The 25,783-nt window shown below is 41.8% G+C and overlaps 1 protein-coding gene across 1 annotated transcript in view; it reads left to right on the top strand.

The window, feature by feature from the left end:
• Positions 1-25,783, top strand: part of ttc3 (tetratricopeptide repeat domain 3) — a 190,832-nt gene that overhangs the window by 77,373 nt on the left and 87,676 nt on the right. Inside the window, exons 15-16 of the mRNA XM_034177494.1 lie at positions 7,448-7,484; positions 19,684-19,744. Coding sequence (XP_034033385.1) covers positions 7,448-7,484; positions 19,684-19,744 — 98 coding nt within the window. The remainder of the gene's footprint in view (positions 1-7,447; positions 7,485-19,683; positions 19,745-25,783) is intronic.

Consider the following 25,783-nt stretch of genomic DNA (forward strand, 5'->3'; position numbering starts at 1 on the left):
CTGCACAGGGTGAGGTTTGAGAGGAACAGAGAAGGATTTAGTCTTCTTTGTTTTTGAAGAAGGTTCTTTTATGTCCTGCTGCTAATCCAACAGACAAAATTTGCACTATGCCCAGTTTCACCAATCACAGCCATAGCCTAGAGTTTTGATGGATGGTGACACAATTTTTGAGAACCGCATACTCGAGGGAAAATCAAACACTTCACAAGTGATTTAAAGGCTCAGATAAATGAAAAACTATGATATCAAAGAGAACTGAAGTCAGATGATCATAAGTTTTAATGGCTGTCAATCCTGTAGTATTCATGTTGCTAATTTATTTCAATTTAAATTCATTAGATATTAAAAATCACAAGAAACTGAATCATCTGGAACAATGCTAACAGAAGTTACTACTATTCCAAAAATGCATCATTGGCAGAAAAAGGAAAATATGTACATATAGTTAACTTTTCCTTGATCTCATATTTTGATGAGAATGATGGTTGAACTGAGGTTTTATTATTACATATAAAATTTTCTAAACAGATTTAGTTGGATGTACTTTGATATTTTTGTATTATATATTGGGTTATAGTGCCAGTGAAAAATTTGTAAGTATCACAGTGTACAAATTTTTTTGCAGTCAGAGATACACTTTTTTATTTAGAAAAATCACTGAGAAAAAGTTATTTTTCTAATTAAGAATTGTGTGTCCAGAATTCACCAAAATGCACCATTTTTTTTTTAACTCCGGGGGGGAATTACTGCCCCCGGACCCCACCAGTACACTTTGCGCCTGCGGTGCTCGTATTGTGCATTTTCGCCACGCAAACCGTCCACAGCCAAAAAATGTTCAGTCAAAAAATTTTTCTCACCAGCACCCATGAGCGTGTCTTCGTAGTAAAAGAGTGCGGGTACTAGACTGGCCTGCCTGCAGTCCAGACCTGTCGCCCATTGAAAATGTGTGGCGCATTATGAAGCGCAAAATACAGCAACAGAGACCCCGGACTGTTGAACAACTGAAGTCGTACATCAAGCAAGAATGGTAAAGAATTCCACCTACAAAGCTTCAACAGTTAGTGTCCTCAGTTCCCAAACGCTTATTGAGTGTTGTTAGAAGGAAAGGTGATGTAACACAGTGGTAAATATACCACTGTCCCAGCTTTTTTGAAACAGGTTGCAAAATGAGCAAATACGAGGTCTGTTAGAAAAGTATCCGACCTTTTGCCGGTGAAAAAAAACTGGCTTACCTGGAGCGTTGGAAACCTAATCACCCTCGAAGTACTCTCCTTGGGACTCCACACACTTCTCCCAGCGGTGTCGCCACTGTTGGAAGCATTCCAAAAAAGCCTCTTTCGGAATGGAGTGCAGCTCCGCCGTCGTTGCAGCCATAATGTCCTCCCTCGTCTCAAAATGCGTTCCTTTTAATGGTCTTTTAAGTTTTGGGAACAGCCAGAAGTCGCAAGGGGCCATGTCAGGAGAGTACGGAGCCTGTTGAACCACATGAGTTTGGTTTTTGGTCTAAAAGTCCGAATTAAGTTCGAGGAATGTGCTGGAGCATTGTCGTGATGAATGCACCAAGTTCCTGTGGCCCACAACTCCGGTCTCCTGCGCCGTACAGCATCATGGAGGCGATGGAGGACATCCCTGTAGTACTCCTTCGTTATTCTTTGACCCTGCGGTGTGGTACACCACGAGTACGCACCGCAGAGTAAAAAAAACAGTCAGCATCACCTTCGCGTTGCTGCGCACTTGGCGAGCCTTCTTCGGTCGTGGCGACGTGGAATGCTTCCATTGTGATGACTGGAATTTGGTTTCCGGGTCGTACCCGTACACCCAGGACTCATCACCGGTGATAATGGTGTCCATAAAGCTGGGATCACTTTATGTGGAGTCCAGCATGTCCTGTGAGACTTCAACACGGAAGCCGTCAGCAACTTCGGCACGAATTTCGCAGCCACTCTCTTCATGCCCAAATCTTCTGTAACAATTGAATGTGCCGAAAAATTGCTAATGTCTACCTCTTCTGCAATTTCTCTGATGGTCACTCGACAGTCCCGCATCACTACAGCGTGCACTTTGGAAATGATCTCGTCATTTCGGCATGTCGATGGCCGGCCGGAGCGCGGCGTGCTCTCCACGGCTGTGCGGCCGTCTTTAACTCGGTTGTACCACTCCTTAATCTGTGTGACGCCCATAGCTTCATCTCCGAAAGCCGTCTTAATTTTCCGAATGGTTTCCACCTGGCTGTCGCCAAGTTTCTGGCGGAATTTGATGCAATAATGTTGCTCCAATCGTTCGGCCATTTTCCTCGCAATAAAAATCCGCAGAGCGCACAGCACACGTCCTCATACAAAGGCTGCTTACAAGGAAATGATGCAACCGACAGGCATGAAAAAAATCACGCATGTGCATGAAGGTTCAAGCTTGGCTGATGCAATTACACGTGATTCAAATCCATCAGGTTTTTGAAAAAAATAAAAAGGTCGGAAACTTTTCTAACAGACCTCGTATTTGCACAAAAACAAAGTCTATGAGTTTGAACATTAAATATCTTGTCTTTGTGGTGTATTCAATTGAATATAGGTTGAGGAGGATTTGAAAATCATTGTATTCTGTTTTTCCATGCCCCCTGGACGCCTCGCTGGAGAGGTGTTCCGGGCAAGTCCCATTGGGGGGAAGACCCAGGACACGCTGGAGGGACTACATCTCTTGGCTGGCTTGGGAACGCCTTGGGGTTCCCCCGGAGGAGCTGGGGGAGGTGTGTGTGGCTCGGGAGCTCTGGGCGGCTTTGCTTGAGCTGCTGCCCCCGCGACCCGACTCCGGATAAAGCGGAAGAAAATGGATGGAATGGATGGATGGATGTATTCTGTTTTTATTTACATTTTACACATCGTCCCAACTTCATTGGAACTGGGGTTATATCTTCAAGTGGCTTGGGCACAAGTGCAAATAATGAAGGGGAGAGGGGACAGCCCTTATTTGTACCTCCAGTTAAAGGGAAAACATCTGACACTGAGCCATTTACTAAGGCACTGTAAGATGTACAAATATCAGGAGGTTTATGTTTCTTTAAAATCAGAGAGAGATGGGTGAGATTTAAAGTTGGTTGAAGGATGCCCCCTTCAAATGAGCCCATAAACATGTTAGTTAAAGGGCCTGCCACTAAGTAGACCATCTTTTTACAAAATTCAGGCCCACACCCGTTAGAGGCAGGGGTGGTGGCCAAGCGGGTACTGTGCTTGTTTCCAGTTCAGAAGGTTCCCGGTTCAAGCCCCAGTCCTGCTCATCTGCCACGTAATGTGGAGTTGTCCAGAAGGGCATCGGCATAAAATGTACGAGTGGAAAACAGTGGAGAAACAGAAATGACTTACTTCTGCCCATCAGAGGCTGGAGCCTTCCCGCTCTGTAGGGATTTCATGGTCTCCAGGACCTTTTGGGCTTTGATCGGCCTACAGTAGGGATGTGAATCTCATCACTGACAACGATTCGATACGCATCTCGATACACTGCCAGCGATATGATACATATAGCGATACATGACAATACCTGTGCGATACGATTCACCTTTGTTCCCGATTTGATATGTATTTGATGGTGATTCAGTTCCTCACAATGCGATTTTGTGCGATACGATGTGATTTAATATGATGCAAATAAATTATACCAAAAACTTAAATAGAAAGTAAGAAGCTGCAATTCAGTATGGTACTATGGTATTCTTCTTCGACTAGAGGCAGAGGATTTGTTTTACTCCTTATAAGCAGCAAATTTACCGGATTCAGCGTTAAGGAACAGGAATCAGTTCCCTCATATGTGGAACCTGTTTCATCACAAAGTCAGAACTTGAACAGTAAGACTGCATCACTTTGAGTGACTTAAAGGACATGTCGCACCAAAATCATAACACTTTAGATTTTGGCTGTTAGTGGCCATCCGATGATCCGCCGGGATTGCTTTGTGCACTGCCATGACCGGTTATACGGCATTCTCAGCAAACGGCTATGGAGGCATCTGAAAACAAAGTACTCATGAGTACTTGGGTGTTTCCGGCAAGTGACGTAGCTACTAGAAGCGTCCCAGCATGCGCTTCATTGGAATGCAGCTGATAACGTTAAGAACGGCGGCACAGATTCATTTCAAAGTTGACATAAGTGTGATGTCACTGCTTGGGACTCTGGCGAGAGCGGTCGCATTTCCTCCTCTCTCCTCTATCTCTGCTCCAACCTTCAAGACCCTACTTCACCAGACTGTGAATTCTTCATAATATATTGGATTAACCATGGAATTGATCAGCTGGTCTCTGAACGCTATTGACACCATTTTTTCAACAAGGAGATCAGGGCTGGGGCACCCTGCATGCCCAGATGGAACCTACCCTGCTGGCTATGTTCTTGACTCCTGGGAGACTTGGCGTGTCGCATGCTTTGTGGCATTCTCTGTGGAGGACGTCAAGGATTTATTTATATTTGGTTTCATTGTAGGAGGGCTGGTACTTATTGGCTTATGTGCCAGTAAGTCCTGTCTGTAAATCCGAGCCATCACTTTCGAACGGCAGCTTAGACGCTTCATTTTTGGATGGAGCAGGTTTGTTTCCCTCTGTCGGTCACTGGGATGTTTCTGTTTTTTTAATAAGTGCGTCACACACTGAAAAATGCCAAAAATCGCCAAGTGAAATGTTTTCTGGAAATGCACCTGCTAACGCTCAGAGTGAGAGGAATAAAATACATCAGAGATCACTAATTATTAGCACGTGTGCAGAGAGACTTACAGTCATGAGTACTTTTATGTTGTCTTACAAACTGAGACGTTAAAAAAACCTGAGACATGTCTTTTAAAGTAAGTCACTCATTGACAGAGCACCACCTCGGCAAAGTAATTTGAGATACTTTTCTCACCAGAGTTTTGCTGGAGGTTTACAATCTGAGGCATATGTGAGTGGAGCAGCGGCAGCCATACGGTTTAGCAGCACGGCATTCTTTACAAAAGACCTGCATTTCCCGTCTTTTTTAAAATGGCCAAAGTATCTCCAAACGCCTGATTTAAATGTTTTAGGTGCGTCAAAAATCTCCAGCCGCTCATGGACCTTCATGTTTGTTGTGGTAGAAATGTGCTTTCTGGGTTCCGTCCATGTTCAAAACAAAACGCAAATCAGGGATGATGCATTCAGTGTGTCTCGGAAAAAAATCGGTGCAAGCACGCAGCGAGTGATACGGTCACGCTTTTACCCATCAGTTGAATCGATGCACACTGAATGAATCATTACACTTTTATTTTAATTTGGTCAAAAAGCTTTTTCTCTTAGGATTGATTTGTTGTGGCACTCAGATGAGTATAATTTTTGGTAGAACTCCATCATTTTACTGATGATTTTGGTTTCAAAGTGTTGTTATCCCTTCTTATCTTGAAACCAGGGTATTGCATGGAACCCTGCCTTGTCCTGCACCAATTGAGCAAGTACTCGGCTTGGTTTGTTACCAAATTCATAATCTGTGCCAGCCAGAAAATATTGCTGATTCTGCTTTTATCTCCCTCCTGGTATGAAATACGAGCGGATGTAGCGATCAGCATGTCCGTCCATTTGTCCATCCTCGCTTGTTAGTGCGATATCTCAAGAATCAGTTGACCAGTTTCATTCGTATTTAGCATAAGGGTGTACTTGGGTGATCCCCTGACAATTACGGTGACCTTGGGGTCAATTTCAAAGTCACAGTGAGATATTCAGGATATTGTCATTGCCATCATTGTTAGTGTGATATCTCAAGAACCAGTTCACCAATTTCATTCATATTTAGCATAAGGATGGACTCTGGTGGTCCCTTGACACCAGGCAATTGCAGTGACCCTGGGGTCAATTTCAAGGTCACAGTGAGATGCAGTGCATCCAGAAAGTATTCACAGCACCTGACTTTTTCCACATTATGTTACAGCCTTATTCCAAAATGGATAACATTTTTTTGTCCCCTCAAAATTCTACACCCAATACCCCATAATGATGATGTGAAAAAAGTTTGGTTTTTTCTGCAAATTTATTAAAAATATAAAAACTAAGAAATCACTTGTACATAAGTATTCACAGCCTTTGCGATGAAGCTCAGAATTGAGTTCAGGTGCCTCCTGTTTCCACTGATCATCCTTGAGATGTTTCTACAGCTTAGCTGGAGTCCACCTGAGATGATTCCAATTGATTGGACATGATTTGGAAAGACACACACACCTGTCTACATATAAGGTCCCACAGTTGACAGTCAGAGCGCAAACCACGCATGAAGTCGAAGGAATTGTCTGTAGATCTCTGAGACAGGATTGTCTGGAGGCACAAATCTGGGGAAGGGTACAGAAACATTACTGCTGCTTTGAAGGTCCCAATGAGCTCGGTGGCCCCATCATCTGGAAATGGAAGAAGTTCAGATCCACCAGGACTCTTCCTAGAGCTGGATGCCCGTCTAAACTGAGCGATCGGGGGAGAAGGCCTTAGTCAGGGAGGTGACCAAGAACCTAATGGTCACTCTGTCAGAGCTCCAGCATTCCTCTGTGGAGCGAGGAGAACCTTCCAGAAGGACAACCATCTCTGCAGCAATCCACCAATCAGGCCTGTATTGTACAGTGGTCAGACGGAAGCCACTCCTTAATAAAAGGCACATGGCAGCCCACCAAGATTTTGACAAAAGGCACCTGAAGGAAAGATGAATGCAGCAATGTACAGAGACATCCTGGATGAAAACCTGCTCCAGAGCACTCTGGACCTCAGACTGGGGCGACGGTTCATCTTTCAGCAGGAAAATAACCCTAAACACACAGCCAAGATATCAAAGGAGTGTCTTCAGGACAACTCTGTGAATGTCCTTGAGTGACCCAGCCAGAGCCCAGACCTGAATCTGATTGAACATCTCTGGAGAGATCTGAAAATGTCTGTGCACCGACGCTCCCCATCCAACCTGATGGAGCTTGAGAGGTGCTGCAAAGAGGAATGGACCAAACTGCCCAAAGATAGGTGCACCAAGCTTGTGGCATCATATTCAAGAAGACTTAAGGCTGGAATTGCTGCCAATGGTGCATCAACAAAGTATTGAACAAAGACTGTGAATACTTGTGTACATGTGAGTTCTTAGTTTTTTTATTTTTAATAACTTTGCAGTTTGGGGTGTTGTGAGTAGAATTTTAAGTGGAAAAATGAAGCAAGGCTGTAACATAACAAAATGTGTGAAAAGTGATGTGCTGTGAATACTTTCCAGATGTACTGTAGAACCTCCTGATATTATCAACCACATAACATGCCTTTGCTCAGGGGCGTTGGTAAGGTTCGACCTGTCATATGAAGTGCCTTGAGGCAACTTTGTTGTGGTTTGGTGCTATATAAATAAAAATAAATGAAATAAATTAATCATGATGAATATGTGAACTGTGGAAGTGGGTTTTGTTTGAGTGATGTTTTGGTGTTCAGCATTTCTTTTCTTACTGACAGGTCTTTGATGCAAAAACAGACAAGCACGTCCAACCAGGTGAGCTTTTCTTTCAGCTTTCTAACACATTTTCTTGGAACATTTGAAATTTTATGTGATTCATACAGTTGATATTTTTGCCTTGCATTATATATCTGTCTCTGAAAAGTGTTTCCCCCCAGTATTATTGGCCTGGTCGGCTGCCAGGCTAACAGGAACCTCTGCCTTATGTAATTTCCTTAATCTGAAAATGTTGTAGTTTGTAAATGCAGGGGCTTTGTAATCAGCTGCAAAATGACCACATACCTTAAGATCCCTCTGCATTATTTCGTCAGTCAGGACCGACCTACGTCTGACCCAATTTCACCTTTGGAAAATCCCCTTTGACTCTGTTGCTCCTGTAGCACACCACGAGGAATCTCTCCTGATTCAGGGGGTCGTTTTGACCGTTGGGGTTTTACATAATTATTGTATGGCCTTGCCTTACAATGTAAAGCGCCTTGGGGCAACTGTTTGTTGTGATTTGGCGCTATATAAAAAAATTGATTGATTGATTGATTCTCCAAGATTTTCCCAATATTTACATGGTAATGTGTGGTTATTGCACTAATTGAGTTACCAAGAAATAGCCTTATTCAAGAGGGCTTTTGATTATCATTTCATATCTACATAAGTCTTTCACAGTTGCAGAAATTAGAAATGACCTAGTCAACCAGGGTCTGTGACTTGCACTCTTCTGTGGTACTCTGGGTATTTCTGCCCCGTGTTGTACATATGTAAAAAGGCAATCTAGTGCTTTGGTGTTCTTAGTCGTTTATTGCAGTAAATAGCTGGTGTGTATGGTACTTATAGTGTATATTATTGTCGTACCCGTGTAGATATTCTGTCCAGTTCTCTACGAAGTGAGATCAAAAGCAGAGACGTTCCCTTGCCCTTGAAATGGGACAATTTGATGGCACACAATCAGAACAAGGCAGATTTGGCAAGGTTTCTATCCCAGCAACTGTTGCTGCAGGCACCACAGGACAAAGTCATCACAGTTGTAGGTGGTTTCACTGGTGAGGAACAGGTGGAATCCTCTGCTGGTTACATCAACACACAGGAGTTGGAGGCCAAACATGAAGAAGCTGACACAAGAATGGTGCTGCATTGCATCAAGAGCCAGGCATCAGGTCTTGTTGCCTCTCATGATACAGATGTCCTGGTTTTGCTGCTGACCCACTTCAACAAGATGTCCTGCAAGAAGGTTTGGATGAAAACAGGAACAGCAAAGAAACTGAAGTATATCCCCATTCATGCAGTTGCAGATGATGTCTCGATGCCCTTCCAGCATTTCATGCTGTCACAGGCTGTGACACCACACCATTTCTTGCTGGTCATAGCAAGTAATCCTGCTTTAAGACGTTCAAGGAGTGCTGCAACCTGCTGTCATGTCTCGGCAAAGGGAATCTCAGTGACCACATCACTGCAGATGCAGAGGCATTCATCTGCAAAGTCTTCAAGACTGACTTTGTTTCATCTGACAGAGCACAGGCGACATTTTTCACTCAGACACATTTGGTGGAAACCTTTCCACCGACTCATGATGCCCTGTCACTTCACATACAGAGAGCTCATTACCAAGCAGCTGTGTGGAACCAAGCAGACCAACAGCAACCACAATCCACGGCATGGAAACCAAAAAATGGAGCACTGGTACCAGTTCTGACTTCCATTGTTTCTGCACCACAGAGGCTTGTCAGTTTAGTTCCCTGTTGATGTACAACTCATTGCATGAGAGATAATTGTACATGCAAGAAAAACAAGCTTCAGTGCACCGCTGCATGGAGTTGTCGTGAATCTGTCTGTAGAAAATACAACACAGTGAACAACATTATGAGCTTCAGTTGGATGACCTCTCAAGGTCACCAGGGGTCAAATAAGTTTCCAAACTGATGAAATCATACCAGGATTGTGTATTGAAAATGTATGATACCAGAATGTGTGACATTAAACAACATTTTGATTTGTAAAAAATTGTAATGTTGCAAGCACAAATTAAGTTGAAGGGGGCAATTCAAAAAGGTCAGCGACGTCTCAAGGTCACCAAAGGTCACGGACATCCTGAAAAGTTGGTAATTAGAATTTGAAGTATTCAAATCTAGAAGATTGGACAATTATCTTTGCATCTTGTGCATTTTTAATAAGGTCAGGTTGATCATAAATACTCAAAGTGGGATTTCTGGTCGGGTCAACAGGTACAAAGTTCAGTGACCTCTCAAGGTCATCAGAGCACACCCAAATTGACAAAGTAACACTATTTGCCAACTTTTACTCAAAAATGCTTGTAGGTGACATTTCAAATTTTGGCACCAGTCGACGTCGCAGTGTCTGTGTCCACTGTGCCTTAAACGTTTAACTTGTTGGTGTTTTAGTCACACACTGCCGGCATATTTTTACATTCATTCATACATATGTTTACAGGGGAGGTGATGGTCTAGTGGTTAAGGTGTTGGGCTTGAGACCAGAGGATCCTTGGTTCAAATCCCAGCCTGACTGGAAAATCACTAAGGGCCCTTGGGCAAGGGCAATCCCCGAGTTGCTCCCGGTGTGTAGTGAGCACCTTGTATGGCAGCAGCCTGACATTGGGGTGAATGTGAGGCATTATTGTAAAGTGCTTTGAGCATCTGATGCAGATGGAAAAGCATGATATAAATGCAGCCCATTTATCATTTACATTCAGCTGCATGTTGTGTGTTTCCCATAACGTCGCTGGGACATACTGCACAGGCTTTGACCATTGTAAGAAGATAACATAAAACTTTATTGATCTCACAGAGGAGAAATTCACATGTTACGTCAGCTCTTAAAAAACACACGAGATGTGTGCAAGTAGAGGAAAATGTTCATCAACAGCGTGTGCAAGGATAAGCAACAATAATATAACTTGTAACAGTACAATGAAGTAAGAAAATGAGGTAGAAATAGTGTGTGTGTGTACATATATATATATATATATATATATATATATATATATATATATATATATATATATATATATATATATATATGAACACCCTGCGGTTTTGCAAGTTCTCCCACTTAGAAATCATGGAGGGGTCTGAAATTTTCATCTTAGGTGCATGTCCACTGTGAGAGACATAATCTAAAAAAAAAATCCGGAAATCACAAAGTATGTTTTTTTTAAATAATTTATTAGTATGTTACTGCTGCAAATAAGTATTTGATCATCTACCAACCAGCAAGAATTCTGTCTCACACAGACCTGTTAATTTTTCTTTAAGAAGCCCTCTTATTCTGCACTCTTTACCTGTATTAATTGCACCTGTTTGAACTTGTTACCTGTTCACACACTCAATCAATCACACTCCAACCTGTCCACCATAGCCAAGACCAAAGAGCTGTCTAAGGACACCAGGGACAAAACTGTAGACCTGGACAAGGCTGGGATGGACTACAGGACAACAGGCAAGCAGCTTGGTAGAAGACAACAACTGTTCTGATTATTTATTAGAAAGTGGAAGAAACACAAGATGACTGCCAATCTCCCTCGGTCTGGGATTCCATGCAGGATCTCACTTTGTGGGGTAAGGATGATTCTGAGAAAGCTCAGAACTACACAGGAGGACCTGGTCAGTGACCTGAAGAGTAGTGATGGGATGAATAACACTGGTGCGTCAACACTGTGCCGAGCACACAAGAGTGAAACCCCGTATCGGTGCGCGTATCGCGCGTACCGAACTGTCGTTTGGCTACGCCGCGCCAAATTGTGTTTATAAGGAAACAAACTATCGACATGTTGCGGATTTGTTGGATGGAGTTTTGCTGGTGGATTTTTGCTTGCCCTCACCTTGCTCCACTGACTTCATGGCACGTTCAAAGACGTTTCCCCAGTCTGGAATAATTTTGATCTTTTGACGCCAAATAAGATAAATCTTTTTCTCCTCTCGGCATTGTTTACTGTGATTTTTCCAATTAGATATGTTTGTACTCCTTTACAATACGGGAAGAATAACCAGAAAACATATACACACCTTTATCAACTCGCACTGAAATTTTTATGCTCACCATCTTCATCTGTACCCTGTGAAAGAGTTTTTTTTCTAAGGCAGGGGAACTGGTGTGTAAGAGGAGAAATCGCCTTGGAGCAAAGACACTTCAGAAACCTTTGTTCTTCAATAAAAATGCATAAATGAATCTATTTTCAGTCTTATTTGTATGCTTTAACACTTAGGTTAATAAATTTCCATACACAAGTTACAAATTTTAACTGAATTTTATTAGACAAATTTGCTGTATTTTACAAACCAAATCAGTTTAGCATTTACACAAACAAGGTTTTAAGCAAATTTTAAACTCTTCTCATGAACAGCTTAACTTGACACACATATTGAGCACATGAAATTATGCAATGATGAGATCATATTTTAGATAGAGGACTGGCGATTAACTATTTCACAGGCTGATGTTGCGTTTGCAGCATGGTAACTTTTCCATCTTATTTACCTGCAGTGGTTTTATAACTACTGCAGGGGTCACTATTGAGCGACCAACACAGTGTCAACAGTGTCAACACAGTTTGTGTAGTGTGTCAATACACTCCTTGAGGTATCCTCATCCCATCACTACTGAAGAGAGCTGGGACCACAGTCACAAAGATTACATTAGTAACACATGATGCTGTCATGGTTTAAAATCCTGCAGGGCAGCAAGGTCCCCCTGCTCAAGCCAGCACATGTCCAGGCCCGTTTGAAGTTCACCAGTGACCATCTGGATGATCCAGAGGAGGCATGGGAGAAGGTCATGTGGTCAGATGAGACCAGAATAGAGCTTTTTGGAATCAACTCCACTTACCATGTTTAGAGTATGAGAACAACCCCAAGAAAACCATCCCAACCGTGAAGCATGGGGGTGGAAACATCATACTCTGGGGGTGCTCTTCTGCAAAGGGGACAGGACGACTACACAGTATTGAAGGGAGGATGGATGGGGTCATGTATTGTGAGATTTTGGCAAACAACCTCCTTCCCTCAGTAAGAGCATTGAAGATGGGTCATGGCTGGGTCTTCCAGCATGACAATGACCCCAAACACACAGCCAGGGCAACTAAGGAGGGACTCCGTAAGAAGCATTTCAAGGTCCTGGAGTGGCCTGGCCAGTCTCCATACCTGAACTCAATAGAAAATCTATAGGCCTCTACTGGTGGTTGGCTCTCACTGCGGTATTGTATCACTTCCTGTTCCGGAGCACAGCAGTGTTTTTCTGTATCTGTTAGCTGTTAATCTGCGCAGTTAGATTGATCTAGTTACCTAGATAACGATTTGTTTCACAGTTTAATCTTCACATGCCTTAACTAAAGCACTCCCTCTGCTGAATCACCTCTAAATTATTTACACATTATTCACTTTGTGTGTTTTTAGGAATCCGCTAGCTTAGCGCAGCTACTAGCTCTTAGCCGATTTAGCATGGCGGCTTCTCCTGTCTCTCCCACACTTTTCTGCTCTGGGTGTGAAATGTTTAGTTATTCCTCGGCCTCCTTTAGCAGTAATGGTACTTGTAATAAGTGTAGCTTATTCGTAACTTTGGAGGCCAGGCTGGGCGAATTGGAGACTCGGCTCCGCACCGTGGAAAATTCTACAGCTAGCCATGCCCCTGTAGTCGGTGCGGACCAAGGTAGCTTAGCCGCCGTTAGTTTCCCTCTGGCAGATCCCGAGCAGCCGGGAAAGCAGGCCGACTGGGTGACTGTGAGGAGGAAGCGTAGCCCTAAAAAGAAGCCCCGTGTACACCGCCAACCCGTTCACATTTCTAACCGTTTTTCCCCACTCGATGACACACCCGCCGAGGATCAAACTCTGGTTATTGGCGACTCTGTTTTGAGAAATGTGAAGTTAGCGACACCAGCAACCATAGTCAATTGTCTTCTGGGGGCCAGAGCAGGTGACATTGAAGGAAATTTGAAACTGCTGGCTAAGGCTAAGTGTAAATTTGGTAAGATTGTAATTCACGTCGGCAGTAATGACACCCGGTTACGCCAATCGGAGGTCACTAAAATTAACATTGAATCGGTGTGTAACTTTGCAAAAACAATGTCGGACTCTGTAGTTTTCTCTGGGCCCCTCCCCAATCGGACCGGGAGTGACATGTTTAGCCGCATGTTCTCCTTGAATTGCTGGCTGTCTGAGTGGTGTCCAAAAAATGAGGTGGGCTTCATAGATAATTGGCAAAGCTTCTGGGGAAAACCTGGTCTTGTTAGGAGAGACGGCATCCATCCCACTTTGGATGGAGCAGCTCTCATTTCTAGAAATCTGGCCAATTTTCTTAAATCCTCCAAACCGTGACTATCCAGGGTTGGGACCAGGAAGCAGAGTTGTAGTTTTACACACCTCTCTGCAACTTCTCTCCCCCTGCCATCCCCTCATTACCCCATCCCCGTAGAGACGGTGCCTGCTTCCAGACCACCAATACCCAGCAAAAATCTATTTAAGCATAAAAATTCAAAAAGAAAAAATAATATAGCACCTTCAACTGCACCACAGACTAAAACAGTTAAATGTGGTCTATTAAACATTAGGTCTCTCTCTTCTAAGTCCCTGTTAGTAAATGATATAATAATTGATCAATCAATCAATTTTTTTATATAGCGCTAAATCACAACAAACAGTTGCCCCAAGGCGCTTTATATTGTAAGGCAAGGCCATACAATAATTATGTAAAATTACATTACACTAGAAGTCTTTCAGAAAGCGCTGTAACTAGGTTTAAGGATATGATTCCTTCTTTATGTTCTCTAATGCCATATACCAACACAGTGCAGAGTAGCTACCTAAACTCTGTAAGTGAGATCTCGTCAATAGTTTTACATCCTCATTGAAGACAACTTTGGATGCTGTAGCTCCTCTGAAAAAGAGAGCTTTAAATCAGAAGTGCCTGACTCCGTGGTATAACTCACAAACTCGCAGCTTAAAGCAGATAACCCGTAAGTTGGAGAGGAAATGGCGTCTCACTAATTTAGAAGATCTTCACTTAGCCTGGAAAAAGAGTCTGTTGCTCTATAAAAAAGCCCTCCGTAAAGCTAGGACATCTTTCTACTCATCACTAATTGAAGAAAATAAGAACAATCCCCAGGTTTCTTTTCAGCACTGTAGCCAGGCTGACAGAGTCAGAGCTCTATTGAGCCGAGTATTCCTTTAACTTTAACTAGTAATAACTTCATGACCTTCTTTGCTAATAAAATTTTAACTATTAGAGAAAAAATTACTCATAACCATCCCAAAGACGTATCGTTATCTTTGGCTGCTTTCAGTGATGCCGGTATTTGGTTAGACTCTTTCTCTCAGATTGTTCTGTCTGAGTTATTTTCATTAGTTACTTCATCCAAACCATCAACATGTCTATTAGACCCCATTCCTACCAGGCTGCTCAAGGAAGCCCTACCATTATTTAATGCTTCGATCTTAAATATGATCAATCTATCTTTATTAGTTGGCTATGTACCACAGACTTTTAAGGTGGCAGTAATTAAACCATTACTTAAAAAGCCATCATTTGACCCAGCTATCTTAGCTAATTATAGGCCAATCTCCAACCTTCCTTTTCTCTCAAAAAGTCTTGAAAGGGTAGTTGTAAAACAGCTAACTGATCATCTGCAGAGGAATGGTCTATTTGAAGAGTTTCAGTCAGGTTTTAGAATTAATCATAGTACAGAAACAGCATTAGTGAAGGTTACAAATGATCTTCTTATGGCCTCAGACAGTGGACTCATCTCTGTGCTTGTTGTGTTAGACCTCAGTGCTGCTTTTGATACTGTTGACCATAAAATTTTATTACAGAGATTAGAGCATGCCATAGGTATTAAAGGCACTGCGCTGCGGTGGTTTGAATCATATTTATCTAATATATTACAATTTGTTCATGTAAATGGGGAATCTTCTTCACAGACTAAGGTTAATTATGGAGTTCCACAAGGTTCTGTGCTAGGACCAATTTTATTCACTTTATACATGCTTCCCTTAGGCAGTATTATTAGACGGCATTGCTTAAATTTTTGTTACGCAGATGATACCCAGCTTTATCTATCCATGAAGCCAGAGGACACACGCCAATTAGCTAAACTGCAGAATTGTCTTACAAACATAAAGACATGGATGACCTCTAATTTCCTGCTTTTAAACTCAGATAAAACTGAAGTTATTGTACTTGGCCCCACAAATCTTATAAGGTTTTGAATAATCAGGTCCCATCTTATCTTAGGGACCTCATAGTACCATATCACCCCAATAGAGCGCTTCGCTCTCAGACTGCAGGCTTACTTGTAGTTCCTAGGGTTTGTAAGAGTAGAATGGGAGGCAGAGCCTTCAGCTTTCAGGCTCCTCTCCTGTGGAACCAGCTCCCAATTCAGATCAGGGACACAGACACCCTCTCTACTTTTAAGATTAGGCTTAAAACTTTCCTTTTTGCTAAAGCTTATAGTTAGGGCTGGATCAGGTGACCCTGAACCATCACTTAGTTATGCTGCTATAGACCTAGACTGCTGGGGGGTTCCCATGATGCACTGAGTGTTTCTTTCTCTTTTTGCTCTGTATGCACCACTCTGCATTTAATCATTAGTGATCGATCTCTGCTCCCCTCCACAGCATGTCCTTTTCCTGGTTCTCTCCCTCAGCCCCAACCAGTCCCAGCAGAAGACTGCCCCTCCCTGAGCCTGGTTCTGCTGGAGGTTTCTTCCTGTTAAAAGGGAGTTTTTCCTTCCCACTGTCACCAAGTGCTTGCTCACAGGGGGTCCTTTTGACTGTTGGGGTTTTTACGTAATTATTGTATGGCCTTGCCTTACAATATAAAGCGCCTTGGGGCAACTGTTTGTTGTGATTTGGCGCTATATAAATAAAATTGATTGATTGATTGAAAATCTTTGGAGGGAGCTGAAACTCCAAACCTGAAAGATATAGAGAAGATCTGTATGGAGGAGTGGACCATAGTAGTAACATACAAATAAATGATAAAAAAAATCATACATTGTGATTTCTGGATTTTTTTATTTTTTTTTTTAGATTTTATCTCTCACAGTGGACATGTACCTAAGATGAAAATTTCAGACCCCTCCGTGATTTCTAAGTGGGAGAACCTGCAAAACCGCAGGGTGTTCAAATGCTTATTTTCCTCACTGTACATACATATGTGCACACATATACACACCCGTACACACATATGTATACACATATATATATATAAATATGATTGGGATTGAAAAAGAGATAAGAGCATCTTATTTACAATATGTGAAGTGGAGTTTAGATATGATAAGGTGACATTAGTGCCATGAATGTTTAATTTGTTTCCGTGTCTGTTGGTCACACACTGCTGGCATATTTTGAAATTTGCTCCATGCTGTGTTTTCTGCAATGTAGCCACCCTGTACCATGCTGATGTTGCCACTCCAGTGTTTTCTCCAAAAAATGCAGACCGCTTGCATATTCTTTTAAATTGCACTACGTTTTACCAGTGTTTCCAGCTCAGTTCATACAGCTCCTGTATCCTGGATATATCACGCTGACTTTGACTTTGGCTGCTTTTGCTGCTAGTGTTTTCACTCCCTGCTACACCTCCATTTGGTGCTTTAAAATTGTGACACGTGGGTTTGAATCAGAGGCGCTGTGAGTGCTTTCTGCTCGCTGAACCCCAATTTGGGGCTCGACCATTGTGACACATTGTGGCCTGTCCATACTGGAACTGAGGTTTGGTCAGTGCAGATTCCTTGTGACCTTGGTGGTATGAGGTCATCCAGGTGCTAAGCAGCGCTCTGTGGCGGTGAGGAGGAATGAAATGGAATGAGAGTTACATATGTACAGTGGGGTAAAAAAGTATTTAATCAGCCCCTGATTGTGCAAGTTCTCCTACTCAGAAAGATGAGACGTCTGTAATTTTCATCACAGAACTATGAGAGACAAAATGAGACAAAAAAAAAATCCAGGAAATCACATTGTAGGATTTTTAAAGAATTTATTTGTTAATTATGGTGGAAAATAAGTATTTGGTCAATAAGTACTGGCTAGGCCACTCCAGGACCTTGAATTGCTTTTTACGGAGTCACGAGTGGTGTGTTTGGGGTCATTGTCATGCTGGAAGACCCAGCCATGCTGCATCTTCAATGCTCTCACTGATGGAAGGAGGTTTTGTCTTAAGATCTCATGATACATGGTCACGTTCATTCTTCCCTTAACACGGATCAGTCGTCCTGTCCCCTTTGCAGAAAAACAGCCCCAAAGCATGATGTTTCCACCCCCATGCTTCACAGTAGATATGGTGTTCTTGGAATGCAACTCAGCATTCTTCTTCCTCCAAACACGAAAGGGTTGAGTTTTTACCAGAAAGTTCTATTTTGGTTTCATCTGACCAAATGATATTCTCCCAATCCTCTTCTGGATCATCCATATGCTCTCTGGCAAATTTCAGACAGGCCTGGACATGTACTGTCTTAAGCAGGGGGACACGCCTGGCACTGCAGGATTTGAGTCCCTCTCTGCGTAGTGTGTAGCCTTTGTTACTTTGGTCCCAGCTCTCTGCATTCATCAGGTCCCTCCTTGTTGTTCTGGGATTTTTGTTCACCGTTCTCATGATCATTTTGACCCCACGTGATGACATCTTGTGTGGAGCCCCAGATCGAGGGAGATTATCTTGTATGTCTTCAATTTTCTTACAATTGCTCCCACAGTTGATTTATTCACACCAACCTGCTTGACTATTGTAGATTCACTCTTCCCAGCCTGGTGCACATCTACAATTTTCTTCCTGGTGTCCTTCGACAGCTCTTTGGTCTTGTCCACTGTTGAGCTTGGAGTCTGACTGTTTGAGGTGGTGGACAGGTGTCTTTTATACAGGTAACAAGTTCCAACAGATGCCATTAATATGGTTAGCAGGAGAGAAGTTAGAGGAAGAGTTTGAGGAGAGAAGAGCTTCTCAAAGAAGAAGTTACAGGTCTGAGAGAGCCAGAAATCTTGCTTGTTTGTGGATGACCAAATACTTATTTTCCACCACAATTTACAAATAAATTCTTTAAAAATCCTACAATGTGATTTTCTGAATTTGTTTTTCTCATTTTGTCTCTCACAGTTGAAATGTACCTATGATGAAAATTACAGACCTCTCTCATCTTTCTAAGTAGGAGAACTTGCACAATCAGGGACTGACTAAATACTTTTTTACCCCACTGTAACTACGGTTCTATGAATTCCGGATGACCACCAGAGTTTGTTGTCACTCTGAGTCTAGGCAATGGATTCCTCAAGAAATGAGTGCTTATATACTGTTGGCTGATGTCACCCAGGTCCCGCCCACCGATGTGACTTTGTTGGTATAAAACTCGACCTCTCCACGTGTGAGGTAATCCAGGTGCTAAGCACTACCCTTTAGCGATCATTTGGAATTCATAGAACCATAGACACATAGGTAACTCGCGTTTCTCAAAAACCCTCTTCCACATTGTCACCTTTGGTGTTCGGCGTGGCTGCAAGAAAAAACTGTCCTTGTTACTTCTTCATTCCAGCTTTTCTTTCCTTCCTTAATGAAACCCCAGGAGGTCCCCCAAGGTGATGTGAAGCCAGGTTTGAATTTTGGTGAAGACGTGTCGGCGCACTCAGTGCATGAGACGTCGAGTTTTCCCGCACTATTCAAACACAGAACTATAAAGCTTTATTGCTTGGGACTCCAGTGGGTGCGGTCCCATCTCCTCCTCTCTCCTCTATCGCTGCTCCAACCTTCAAAATCCCTACTTCACCAGACTCTGACTTCTTCAAACTATATTTGGAATAACCATGGAATTGATCAGCAGGTCTCTGAACGGTATTGACACCCCCGCCCCTTCACCTCCCCCTAGCTTGGCGGTGCAGCTGCGGCCACCTACACCCTCATTGCCTCAGTTCGGACGATGGACTGTTTCAGAGTTTAGCGTACATAAACAATCAAATGTATATGTGCGGTTGTTTTAATTCTGATGTGTCCCATTACTACCATCAACTAGTAATAATTGTGGAATAATTGCTGTATTTTTGTCTGAGGTAATCGGGTGTGAAGAATGAATTGCCCTTTTAGGGATCAATAAAGTTGTTTGAATCTTGAATTTTAAAAAGTACACATTCTTATTGAGGTGGGATCAGCTCAGTGTCGCAACCTGCTCATTGTGACGTGAGTTTTAGATATTAACTGTTTGGGATTGCAGCCTGTGTGCTTGTGACTTAATACTTCATAGAAAATATTCTTTCCACAGGAAAACCTGAAAAGATCGTACACACAGACGTCAACACAAAAGACTCCACAACAACAAAAAGGTGAGTAGGTGTCAAACGCAACCCCAAATCACACAAAGTTGGGACGAAAATGTAAAACGGGCTGCAGTGATTCGTCTGTTTGCTGTAACTCATCTTTCATTGCAGAAGTTATGAACACAGATATTTCATGTTTGTGTGGTCAGCCTCATTTAATATTCATCCACTCCTGCACATACCACCGCCAGGGTTCTCCCCAGAAATTTTTAGTATAGCGGTGCTGTTGGGAACTATCACCGTGCGCAACACTTCCACTCAGGGTCCTATCTGACCCAGAGTGGGCAGTCTAAGGCACACCTGTGCACTAATCATGATGTCTAATCATGATTAGTGCACAGATCTTGATATGGCACACCTGTGAGGTGGGATGGATTATCTCAGCAAAGGAGAAGTGCTCACTATCACAGATTTAGACTGGTTTGTGAACAATATTTGAGGGAAATGGTGATATTGTGTATGTGGAAAAAGTTTTAGATCTTTGAGTTCATCTCATACAAAATGGGAGCAAAACCAAAAGTGTTGCATTTATATTTTTGTTGAGTGTATATAATAGCTCGTAAAATGCCCTGAATCTTTCATCTTTCATTGATCTCTACTGGATCATAAGTCGTCTGAAGTGGATTTTATCTAAAGATTGTTCTCTCTGCCTGTATTTTTTTTAACCCTCCAAGCCAGCAGTTTACCCGCTTTTTCTCCCTGATCATAATATGCTTGTTTGGTCCACATTAAGCTCTTTGCCACTTTATCAGATGTCAATTCATCATATTTAGCTCTCATGACATTTAACTTGTTTAGATCACTCGGGTCACTATTATTGTAAAATTTATTCTCTAGGGCTATGATGTCCTTTTCTAATGATTGAATTTCTTGGTTACGTTTTTTTTTTTTTTTTTTTTTTTTGGGTAGCAGTTGATCTCTCCCCTTATGTAAGCTTATAGGCTTCTCACCTAATACTCGCTGTGGTTTCTTCATTATTTAGTTCAAACTATTTATCTGTGCAGTTTTCTACAAAATGAACCAAAGTTAGGTTTTTCAACAAAAATGCTTGAAATCTCCACCTTGGAAGATTTCCATTGTTTCCCAATTTTATTTTCATAGAGACCGCTGCATGATCACTTATCACAATACTGTTATAACAGCAATCTTTAACTTGAGGTTCCAGTTCAGTAGATATTAGGAAGTAATCAATGCGCGAATGATTTTTATAGGAGCTTGAATAACATGAATATTGTCTGATGTTGGGATTCCTAACCCTCCAGATATCAACTATTCTCAGATCACGCATGTATTCTTGAAGTATTTTTCTAGTTTTTATATGTGTATTGTCAACTTGGGTAGATCTGTCCAAATATGGGTCCAAAGTACAATTAATATCCCCTCCTATAATATATAGGCCTTCTAGGGCAGAGACAGTTAAAAACAATCTCTCAAAGAAGGACGGGCAGTCCTCATTTGGTCCATATATATTATAAGATTTATTTTTTTGTTTAAAAATATTACCCTGAATGATAATGTATCTCCCTCCTGGATCTTTTATAAGTTTTAGAGTTTGAAAAGATATTGATTTATGAATTAAAATTACAACACCCCTAGCATGACTGGTATAGGAGGCACGAAATACTTGTCCTGGCCATCGTCTAGTCAATGTTTGTATATCGGATGCAATCAAATGTGATTCTTGTATGAAGACAATCTTAGATTTTAGACACTTAATCCTGTTTAGTATCTTCTTTACTTTGAGAAATTTTCTCATTCCCCTGACATTCCAACTTAAGATATTTGCATTCAAACTACTTCCCTCTTTTATCCTTTCCATACGATTCCATTATACCATCTAAATAGGACTGGTATAAATAAAAATAATATGTGATTTACAATTACCAAAGAGATGCAAGTATACACATTCTTTCACACACTCTCACACACTAAAACTTAATGTAAAACACAACCTTAACCTGAACAATTTCCCATTGAACCCCTGCATTCCTTCCTGTGGAGTGCAAACCCTCCCCCCTTAGAACTAAATAGTTATAGGGATGTTGATCCTCAACTTGAGGAGCAACTGGTCAGTAAGACCTCACTAACACCAAAACCAAACCTTCAACCACCGTGTAGTTTAGAAATTATGTTTGATTAACCCTTACAAATATAACAAATATACAGTGTTCCCTCGTTTATCGCGGGAGTTACGTTCTAAAAATAGCCCGCGATAGGTGAATTCCGCGAAGTAGCAGTTATTTTTTTACAATTATTATAAATGTTTTAAGGCTGTAAAACCCCTCACTGCACACATTTTCCTCACTTTTCTCTCCTGTGTAAACACCCCTCAAAGTTCAAACTTTAGTAGAAAAATAAGTCCAGTATTATAGAATGAAACCAAAGATCAAACAAAACCTGTTTTCAGGCCCAAACATTTGTTTGAGAAATAAAAACAGATCGTTTTCCTATAAATAATTATGATGGCTTTTAGAACTAACAAATTTAATTTTAACGATCAACCTACGAGGTTGGACACATAAGAAATTATTAATAGTAACTGACCAGTATTCCTCTGATCGCGCCTTCATCGTGGCGTCGCTCCGCAGCGTGTTATTCCACCTCGGGGCAGGTGTCTTTTTCCGAGTGACATGGGTAGTTGTTGGCGCTCTTTTTTCTTCTGAGCGAGAAGATTCTTATAAACAGACACACGCAGAACACAATGCGTGTGCTTTTTCTTCGCTGCTGGAGCGCTCTGCATCAAAACAGCGAGTGTGGTCTCTGGACCTGTTGCCAGATTTTGGCTGCAACTAAGCACAGCAGACAGTAAAAAAAAAAAAAAGAAGCAGCATGCAAAATTGCACTAAAAAAAAATCCGCGAAACAGCAAGACCGCGAAAGGTGAACCGCGATATAGCGAGGGACCACTGTATATACTTTTTTTTTGACAAAAACTGCAAACAACAGCACAAACAAAATTATTAACCCATCATTTTTGATGCTATACAACTTAGTAGTACCACAAAATATAGTTATTCACCTGTTGTTGAGTAGAAGTGTAGCTGTTCCACATCCTGTTTTTTGTTTTTTTTTCCCCTTCAGTCTGTGCTGGGCTGTACAGTCTGTGAACGTGTTTATTCGTCTCTGTCCCCCTCCGTCGCTTGTGGAAGAGTCTTGTAAAACAGTTCAGCATCTTGTGGTGTAGAGAAAAGGTGCATCTTGCCGCCGTGCAGGATCCTAAGTTTACAGGAATTATATTGAAATCCGCGGAAGGCGTTTATATCAATAAAGCGCTTTATTACCGGGTGGAAGCTTCGCCGAGTACAGAGCGTCTCCGCGGAAAAATCTTGTGCAACACTTATCTTGAGTCCTTCATGTGTAATGTCCTTTTTCCTTATTTCCCGATAGACAAACTCCTTGTCCTGAAAACTTAGGAACCGGACCAACACTGCTCTGTTTTGATTTGGTTTGGTTTTCCCAAGGCTAGTGTACAGTGAATCCGCTCCAGGGTAATGACTTTGAGGGGATAACCCCAACCACTTGGGAAACATGTCGGTCATGAACTCGATAAGAGACTGTGTCCCTTCTGCCCCCTCTCGTATGCCAAATATATGTATGTTTTTTCTCCTGCCCCTGTTCTCCAGGTCGTCTGCTTTTATCTCTAGGGCGATTCGTTTAGCAGCTGCTTCCAAAGCTTTTTCGGCAGCTTCCAGTGCCCCTTCTGTGTCTGCGATGCGGGCCTCGGCCTCTTCAATGCGGGCTGTATTATTCGTCACGTCTTGTTTTATCTCAGTCACTTTATTCTCCAGCGACGTTAAAGAATCTGCCACCCCAGTCAGTTTTGTGCCGATATTATCCAATTTACCTCCAAAGTCTGACCCAAGTGACCTGAGCTCCTCCATTACATCCTCAATGCTGCCCATGCTAGCTGCGCTCTCTGTGCTAGCACCGTGCTAGTCGAGGGGCACGAAGTAGTTGTTTTTGAGGTTGTTTTATGTCCACGAGTGAAGATTTCACACTCTTTCACAGCGGTGTTCTTTGACATAGCAGTTTTTTGTCGTTTCTCTAAAGCTGTTGGTAATTTGTTAGGGTTATTTGTTGAAAATTAACACACGGTGTCGGAGCTTCTCTTCTAAGCTGCCATCCTGGTCATGTGACCCCCGGAACCCCCAGCAAGTGTCCTTTTTACACTGGGAGTGTGTGAAGCCTGCAGAGGCTCAGCCAGTTTGCTGCAATGTTTTTAGCTATTCTGAGGTCAGTCGTGCAAGAGATGTCACTTAAAGATGTCAATATCAGTGCTCAAAGTTTTCTGGGAATTCCCAGAATTCCAGGTTTTTACCTATCTGGTGAAAGTTTCCATACCATATCAACTTTATTTATAAAGCACCTTAAAACAGCCGGCGCTGACTAAGGATGGGCATTGATAAGATTTTATCGATATCGATGCCATTATCGATTCTGCTTATCGATCCGATTCCTTCCCTTATCGATACCTCTTCAATCAATCAATCAATCAATCAATATTTTTATATAGCGCCAAATCACAACAAACAGTTGCCCCAAGGCGCTTTATATTGTAAGGCAAGGCCATACAATAATTATGTAAAACCCCAACGGTCAAAACGACCCCCTGTGAGCAAGCACTTGGCTACAGTGGGAAGGAAAAACTCCCTTTTAACAGGAAGAAACCTCCAGCAGAACCAGGCTCAGGAAGGGGCAGTCTTCTGCTGGGACTGGTTGGGGCTGAGGGAGAGAACCAGGAAAAAGACATGCTGTGGAGGGGAGCAGAGATCGATCACTAATGATTAAATGCAGAGTGGTGCATACAGAGCAAAAGAGAAAGAAACAGTGCATCATGGAACCCCCAGCAGTCCTAGGTCTATAGCAGCATAATTAAGGGATGGTTCAGGGTCACCTGATCCAGCCCTAACTATAAGCTTAGTTATACCTCTTGTGAATTTTGTACTAAAGTAGGCTTTACAGGTTTTCTATGTATTTTCTTGAGTCTTCAAGTAAATAAACATGAAATTGGTCACTGGATCCTTGATCTCTGGACATAAATAAAAATAAATAAAATTTGTAGTTTTTGTCAAAAGCATTTCCTTTCAGACATTTTGGCATGAAAGTCTCTCCGTACCTCTGAGCTGAGCTCAGCCCGCTGCTGCACGTCAGCACAGGATGTCTTATTTTGGGAAGAGAAAACATTTGGATCGATTGCAGTTTATTTGTATTACAACATTTGGAAAGAGGTGTCATTTGATTTAAACAGTGTTTCACTTTGAATTTATTAATTCCAACTGGACTCTATCATTCTAACTTGACTCGTCAGAGAGCCGCGCAGCGTTTGGAGCTGTGTGAACAGAATGGAGGACGATTCTCGTTTCTTTCTCCCAACAAGACGAGTCCCAGTTAGTGACTTTAATGTGCACAAAAATGATTCACGATTGACATATTCAGGGATGAAAGTGGTGAAAAACAAAAGCTGAAACCCAAAATTACCCCCAACACCACCTGCATGAAAATGTGTGAATTCTAGAAGCTCTGAAATCTGGGACTATTCCAGACAATAAACTGGAGTGAGTGCAGCATCCATTTAGTGAGAAAAAACCCAAATTCATTCCAGTAGTATTCTGCTCTTCATTTCATTTCATTTATTTAGCACAAATGAGAATCACAATAGAAAGAGAATAAAAAAATGCACACACATATATATATGTGTGTGTGTGTGTGTCTATATATATATATATATATATATATATATATATATATATATATATATAAACATGAGATTATAATGATGAAAAGAAAAAGAAACAATATATACTGTGCAGGGGAGAGGTAGAAGCCAAAGAGGCTTATCAGAAATCCACTCCCAAACAAAAAGAAAAACAAAAATATCACAACAATAAACAAAAGAATTAAATCAATTCATGAAGTATAAGATGTTTGAATCGGTTAAAACCAGGTAATATATTAACATTATAAATGCTCATACAGGAGCTCTGCTTTTAACCTACTTTTATATCTGTATAAGGTCATGGGTGGATTTAGATGATGTACTGTATTA

Source organism: Thalassophryne amazonica, chromosome 9 (assembly GCF_902500255.1).
Source record: "Thalassophryne amazonica chromosome 9, fThaAma1.1, whole genome shotgun sequence".
Taxonomy (NCBI): Eukaryota; Metazoa; Chordata; class Actinopteri; order Batrachoidiformes; family Batrachoididae; genus Thalassophryne; species Thalassophryne amazonica.